This window comes from Varroa destructor, unplaced genomic scaffold (assembly GCF_002443255.2).
Source record: "Varroa destructor unplaced genomic scaffold, Vdes_3.0 BEIS01000007.1, whole genome shotgun sequence".
Classification (NCBI taxonomy): domain Eukaryota; kingdom Metazoa; phylum Arthropoda; class Arachnida; order Mesostigmata; family Varroidae; genus Varroa; species Varroa destructor.
Window position 1 is genome coordinate 6,101,531 of NW_019211460.1, and position 4,069 is coordinate 6,105,599.

A 4,069-nucleotide genomic window follows, 5' to 3' on the forward strand; every position below is an offset into this window, starting at 1 on the left:
TTCGGATTTACTCAGACTGTCGCAACCGTTATGTTCAACAGGACCTCTTCGTATCTGCGTACTCTATCGACTCTTAATAAATGTATCAAAAACTAATGGGTGGGTATTCGTTTGGACCTGACACTGATAACAGGGTAGACAAAAATAGGTTTTATTTATTGTTGGATCGTCAATATATTCAGTGTGTTGGCGAAGATTTGAAACGCTGCAGATCAGCTGAGAAGCATTGTTACACAATACATCCCTAAGTAAACCTTTTTACTTGCTCGAGGAATATATTTGAGCGGTTTCGGTTGAGATTAGAATCGAGGCACTCGAGTTGCCCATATGGTAGAGAATGATCGTACAGAAACAAGTTCTACTCAAAACATTCGGGCATAAACTAGCTACTAGGAAGGCGTTCGACTACCCCCGCCGCTCCCCTTCTTCCTTGACGGCAAATTAAAACAGTGTACAACTATATTTACACATTATACAACAATATGCTTTCTTTATTTTTAATCATTTTCCATCACATTTGTTAGTACCGTTCCCGTCTGCATTTACATCAGATATGTACAAGATAATCTACAGGTTATTTCTACATGTTTATCCATCTTCCATGTTAAGCTGGCGGAAAACTGTTTTCGTCATTTGATTACTAGAACAGACTTCACTTGAACCGTTAGAAGATGTATTTATTGGTTCTTCTTTTTTTTTGCCATTCTGCGAGAGTATGCGTCAAACGTTTTAATAATGCTACCGCTCAATCAGTGCGTTTAATGGGATCAGAAGCCAACAAAGAGGCGATCCGCATTAGAGACAGAGAACTTTTCGCGATGGCGCTTTTTAGCCCCATTGGTGTGGGTCGCTGGAAGTGTACATGGCCGATACTGTTCTTTATATCTAAGTGGTTATTATTTCACAACTGAACATAGCTTCAAAAACCGTATCAACTGTTCTACGTCATACGTAATTGCAACATCTGACACCTTTAGAATCTAACTAATAGAACATGTGTCTTGCCTGCTATGGCTTGTTAGGGTTACATTGTCGCGTTTGAAAGCCGTATAGCCGCGTAAACGTAACGCTAAACGTCTATTCAGGTGTGATGAGATCATTCTGTTCGAGATCGATACATCACTTCACTTTTCACTGGATAACTTGCACCGGTATGGATCTTGTTTATCCTCTTTGTTCTTCTCTCGTCAAGCATCTGAACGCTCCTAATCAACATGTTTGTAAAGGATAAGGCGTCTTGAGAACACTCTTGTGCACAACTTGTCGTCTGCCTCAGTAGAAGTCAGATATCTAACTACTAGCCAAGTCTGTTTCAAAGCTGTTGTTAAGCTGGGGATGTGATCCGTCATCCCAACCTGCAACTGTGATTATTATTATTATTATTGCTGTTACTCTAAACGGGGTTCCAGGAGAACAGCCGCGGGGTCGTCGAGTTGCGCGAGCTGCAATTTCGGGGTCTGGAGGTTAGTGGCCGTCGCTGCGGAAGCAACGCTGGCCAGAAGAGGCGACCACATTGGACGGCCCGGGAATGACAGTTTGGGCTCAGGTGCCAGCAGACTTTCTACATCGAATGTTCGTCGAGTTGGTAAAACGGGCGGGGGGAAAGGTTGACAAAGCGTAAAGGGCGACAGGGCAGCTCCTGAAAGAGTTGTCGGTGGAGGTGGTACAGGACTGGCGCAGGGACTGTCGTCTTCATCAGGCACCGACAAGCCCATGTGTTTTCGTACCTTTCGTTGAGCCCGCCGTCTTCGAAAGTCGCCTCTCGTGAAATCGTCAATGTTGGCCGGATGAACGGCCCAGTAATGACCCTTTCCATTGGCACTGCGGCCAGCTTTGACAAAGCAGTCGTTCAGCGACAAATTGTGTCGAATCGAGTTGCGCCAGCCCGGCCCGCGGTTGCGGAAGTATGGGTAGTTTTCGAGAATGTAGTGGTAAATATCTGATAAAACCATCTTCTTTTCCGGTGAGCTTAAGATGGCCATAGCGATGAGGCCGATATACGAGTGCTGGGGTTTGGGATCTTCTTGCAAAAGGAAACGATTTAGACTATGGAACGGGTGGCCTAACAGCGGGCTGGGTACCTCGATTTGAGGCCCAAACGGCATCGGCGTCAAGAGCGACATCGGATTCTGGCTGACTAAACTCTGCTGATGTTGCTGAAGAAGACGCTGGGCATACTCCATTAGCCTTAGGTGACAATCTGTCATAGATGGTATGCTACTGAGGTCCGCGGGTTGAGGTGAACTAGACATTGTTACTGATCACAGTTTCGCAATACGAGGGAGATACGACTTGTACGATCAGTACCAGAATACAGGTGTTTTGCGACTCACACGGACCAACCAACCGGCCACTAGGCAACAGTTATACTTGTGGCTACAACTTTTATTGCCAAACAGGGACCGATCCGATGACAAGGCCGACTAACCAGAACTGTGAAGCTAAACTATAGTGTCTTCATCCGTCTGAAATGCGTGAGGAACTGTCCTTGTTTTCGCACTTGTTACTTGATGGCAGCTTTAATTTATGATGCTTGCTTAATCGACCGTTGCTGCACTAATCGACGTGTTCACAGAGAAATTGCTGCCACGGTCCTTACTGTTACTTTCAGTTCGTGCGTGGTTGTTGCTCCCACAAAGAGCAGGACACGAGTGCCTGCGGCTGGTAATTGTAGCGAGTTTATGTTTGATCGAGTAGGACACATGCGAAAGAGTCGACGTTGTACACGAACAACCAACACACAGCAGCAGCAGTAGTCAGCTCATAACTAGAAACTCAGCACTTGTTCGTAGGCTCTCACTTACACATACAAATACACACAGACAGCCACCGGGAGCACTCGAAACACTCACGTTCGAACATTCAGAAGACAACGGCCCGGTCCCCCCCGCAGTGTTCAGGCCCACACAACACACAGCGAGGCAGACGCCAGCAGACACAAGCAGACAATATTTGCAACGCCGTTTCACAACAGTGTAAAAATATACACACACACACACACTCGCTTAGTACAGGGAGGGCAGGCCAACGCTACGGTCGGCTCCGCCATTCGCTGGAACTTCGCGCGGGGAGGGGCCATAGGCGGAGTCCAACTCAGGCCGACAGCCAATGGCAGAGGCTTAAATTCAATAAAAAGTTTGACGCTTTAACGCTACTACTCGGTTATTGCCAGCTACGGCTACATCTAGAAGTACTGCTGCATCACCATCACTATCACACTGTATTCGTCGTTGTCCGCGTCGGTGTTCTCCTGCCACCGCTGCCGAAACTCCTGCTGCTGTTATTGTCGTTCTGGTCGTGAAGGAGAATCGAAGCAGGCGGACAGACGGGCCGGGAATTCGCCACCGTTATTCCTCCAACACTGGCCGTCTCCTAGCCTCCAGTTGTATATAGAGCCTGTTCTCTGGCGACTATGGGAGTAGAATAGAATCGAATAGCAGCTTGTACGCTAGGACAGGCAACAACGGCAGATGTATGAGAAGAAGACGAAGTTGGCCGATCTGACGGGCGGCATCCTACGAACGAAGAGGTGGATGCAGGTAGCGGCCTAGGAGAGCAGAACGGGAGCTCCGCCGGGGGAGGAGCACAAGGAGAACGTTGTTCAGGTCGACGAGCTCTACCGCTTCTGCTGGGGCAACGATGCGGTAGCGAAGCGAACAAACGTACAGTCGTCACCATCACCACCATCAGCAGCTTCGATTGAATCCAACTCTCTTCAGTAGTCGTTTCCTCTAGTGGCGTGTCTTGCTTCTGCTTGTCCCGACCTACCTGACGTGCTGCAGTCACCGCTACGACTGCTGCTGCTGCTGCTGCTGCTGTTGTTGTTGTTGTTGTTGTTGTTGTTGTTGTTGTTGTTGTTGCTGCTATCTTCGTTTTCCGCTTGCAAGAAAATGGCGGAAGCGGCTGGGAGGCGCTGGTGGGGGATCCATGGGGGCTGGGTATGCCTATGGGCCATTGGGCTGACAGCGTAGTAGCAGAAGAAGAATAGAAGCAGCAGGAGAAGCTAGGAGCCAGACTGCGTATATATTTAGACAAATTCAGTCAGAAAGCCTGTGTTGTCCTATATATA

The 4,069-nt window shown here is 48.1% G+C and overlaps 1 protein-coding gene across 1 annotated transcript; it reads right to left on the bottom strand.

Annotated features, from left to right (window-relative positions):
• Nucleotides 1-481: 481 nt before the first annotated feature.
• On the bottom strand, nt 482-3,062 carry LOC111254166 (fork head domain-containing protein FD5-like). The gene has a single exon (XM_022814734.2). It carries the CDS (start codon nt 2,250-2,252, stop codon nt 1,389-1,391), a length of 864 nt encoding a protein of 287 aa, XP_022670469.1. The 5' UTR covers nt 2,253-3,062; the 3' UTR covers nt 482-1,388.
• Nucleotides 3,063-4,069: the final 1,007 nt, after the last annotated feature.

Bases quoted from the DNA above. Each gene is read 5' to 3' on its own strand.
- LOC111254166 (XM_022814734.2), bottom strand. From the start codon at position 2,252: ATGTCTAGTTCACCTCAACCCGCGGACCTCAGTAGCATACCATCTATG.